Raw genomic sequence first — 3,165 nt, forward strand, 5'->3', positions numbered from 1 at the left:
GGTTTGTATTCATTGACTCGATATGCAATTTTGTAATCAAAACATGTATAAACCTGTATCAACATGGTCAACGACGACATTTGCCTTCGTCTGTGTAGTGTTGCTCTATAGAGCTCTTGTAGATCAACGTAGCCTTCGGGAAACACGCTTTCTTCTACGACGATCAACACAAACATACACAGAAAAACAACTACCAATTATAAAAATAATGGATCCATGATTTTAGTGGAAAAATATAGAACAAAAACTTTGTGAGTAAAGCATAAATGATAATTTTGGCCACATGACACTAACGAACAGTGGTTGGTCATATGGCGGTCCTACCCCTTATATTGGCCGACCCATTGTGATATACTAGAATACTCATATCCACAAGGTACACCTTTTTCTGTTATGAAAATACTCATGTTGGTCTGCCATGAGTAATCGAGAGTGGCTGACCTTCACGGTTTCACGGGCACTACCGTGAGTAACTACTGCGGGTTCGGGAGTGGCCTAGATCATAGATTATCACCAATAGGCCCTTGCTATTGAATTTTTTTCGTAAAGATCTATTAGTGTTCTCATAGATAGTAATGATTCTTAGACATACATATATTAAACAATAGTTTCCATACACCTCAAAATGTAATAAAATTGTACTAGAGATGGGAATATTTCCTAGACGCTTTATGTGATTTTTATGGTGGCTTCCTTCTTGGCTAGCCTCCGAGGAAGTCATCCTTGACATGGCCAAAACTACCTAGGGAATTCATTTTTGTTGTCGTCAATTGTTAGATGACTTTGGTTGATGGCAGCATGTGGTTTCAAGCTATCTATCTACACTCAAATGTCACTTAGCTTATGGAACGCTAACAATAATTGTTGTTGGTCACTTCCTTTTGATCACTACGAAGTATCAAAATAAGACAACACAAGGTAGAAGATCGAAACCTTCTCCCTTTATTTATCTTCCCTTCGAGGAGATAAATGAAGGAAGAAGACATAAGCAATTAAAAGGTGTAGACAAGTAAAAAGGTGTAAGAATATAATGAAAAGACGAATTATATTACTCTTCACATATGCCTTAGCATTTTTCATTACATTCTTCTTCTTATGAGATAAATGTACAATCGTACCTTCGACCTTTACACGGGAACTAGCTCGAAGGTACTTCAAAGGCTACCGAAAACGAAGCTTAGGGCTCTCAAAAGGTGAATTTATACATGTCACTATTCACTTATTTATATGGAAGTTGTAGAGCTTTGTATGAAATTACAAACACGCCAACAAAGTTCATACACATGATTTACAAATGATATAGGGGCATCATTGTCTTTTCTATATTTTTGCTGCACAAGTCTTGAGCTTCTTTCCCTTCGTCGCTTTGCACTCGAAGCCTTCTCCACGCCGAGGCTAATGACCTCGGATTGCACCTTCGCTGCACGCGCGTATAGTCGAAGCTTCTTTTATAAGCTGCTTCGATCGAAAAGGCTACATTCGTTCATTCTTTACTATTTGCTTGAAACACATTTGCTTACACCGAAATAAAGATGTCTTGAGGACCTTTGGTAAGGCAAGCCTCAACAATTACCGTTATTATTATTACTACTTTGGCTTAATTTTTGTAGCTTAATTAAGCACTCATGGAAATTATATATCAGTCGTCTCATCAGTAGGCAATAATATTATGTTTTTTCGAATTCTGGAATCGACTGAAAATGTGTATCCAAACAAACATGAATTTACGTGTAAGGCGCGTGGACAGTGGTTTATTATTACACGTACAAAACAAGGGGTTTATTATTACAAACAAGACGCGTCGTCGTACAGACATACCGGCCGTTAATTATTACACACTTAACTCTCCCCGTTGGTGCATGCATGGGAGGTCGTTTATTTAGGTACGTACGCCATTATTGGGGATGATGATAGCAGTACTACTTCACTTGGCATTAGCCTTTGGGTCGTCAGCGCCGGGGATGATCTTGCTGCTGCAGATGCAGTCGTTCTTGAGGACGCAGTCGACAAAGCAGGTCTGGACAGCATCAGGCGACTCAAGGATGCACTTGCCGGCACAGGCGCAGTTCTTGGAGCAGATGCACTCGTTGTTGGGAACACGAGGATCAATCACCGTTTCGGTGCAGATGCGGCTGGGATGTTCTACGGTAACATCAGCATCAGCGACGATTTGGCCGACGACGGCCAGCAGCATCAAGCAAACAATTGCCATCTTCTTCTGCGCAGCGGAAGCCATGGCTACGGCGTGTATGGAGAAGTTGTGTGTCCGTGTGTGTGTTAATGAGTCCGTCGGTCTGACTGTGTGAGCGATGGCTTACTGGTTGCTGTGTGCCGGCCGTTCCATGCAAGGTGCTGGTATTTATAGGCAACAAACTGCCTATAGCTAACTAGAGTGCTGAAAATATAAGATTTTCGTTAGGTCACTACTAAGGGGTGTTTGTGTTTGGTTTGAAAAATCAATCCATCTAAGATGAGATGGTATTGTTGGTCACTTATTTTCAATTGATGTGCACCAAGAGTAAGGCAACACATTTGTTATATGTCAAAGACTTTCGTTCTTCGAAGCATTATTACCTCTCGGACATAATGAATATTACACTAGTAGAAAAAGACTCAAAGCCTGTGATGCAATATATTTTTACATGCGAATCCGGTTATCAACTGACTGCTATTTTTAGTGGCGGTTCCTTAATAAAACCGCCACTAAAAATCGTATTTCTACATGCGGTTCCTTAAAAAAACCGCCTATAAAAATATATAATTTCTAGTGGCGGTTTACTTAAGGAACTGCACATAGAAATCTATAGTGACGGACGGGTGGGGTGCATGGGCTGAGTCCTCTCTTTAAATAGTTTTTTTCCTGTTTTAAAACCCATTTAATGTTTCTGAAAATAATTTTTACTAGCGGTTTTATTATGTCGACCGCTAGTGAAAATCGATTTCCACTTGCGGTTTTGTTAACTCAATCGCCAATGGAAATCGATTTTCACTCGCGGTCCTCAGTTACCCACCAGTAAAAATGATGATTTTTACTGGCTACTAACAACGACGGTTGTAAGAAACGCCAGTGAAAATAGGTTCACAACCGTCACTATAGAGCTTCTTTGTACTAGTGTTAGACCAAGATCATAAAGAATGAGCCCTCATCATTTATAAATATAAAAA

At 39.9% G+C, this 3,165-nt stretch overlaps 1 protein-coding gene across 1 annotated transcript; it reads right to left on the reverse strand.

The window, feature by feature from the left end:
- Window positions 1-1,490: 1,490 nt before the first annotated feature.
- On the reverse strand, window positions 1,491-2,318 carry LOC100275815 (uncharacterized). The gene has a single exon (NM_001322120.1). It carries the CDS (start codon window positions 2,234-2,236, stop codon window positions 1,925-1,927), a length of 312 nt encoding a protein of 103 aa, NP_001309049.1. The 5' UTR covers window positions 2,237-2,318; the 3' UTR covers window positions 1,491-1,924.
- Window positions 2,319-3,165: the final 847 nt, after the last annotated feature.

This window comes from Zea mays, chromosome 10 (assembly GCF_902167145.1).
Source record: "Zea mays cultivar B73 chromosome 10, Zm-B73-REFERENCE-NAM-5.0, whole genome shotgun sequence".
Taxonomy (NCBI): Eukaryota; Viridiplantae; Streptophyta; class Magnoliopsida; order Poales; family Poaceae; genus Zea; species Zea mays.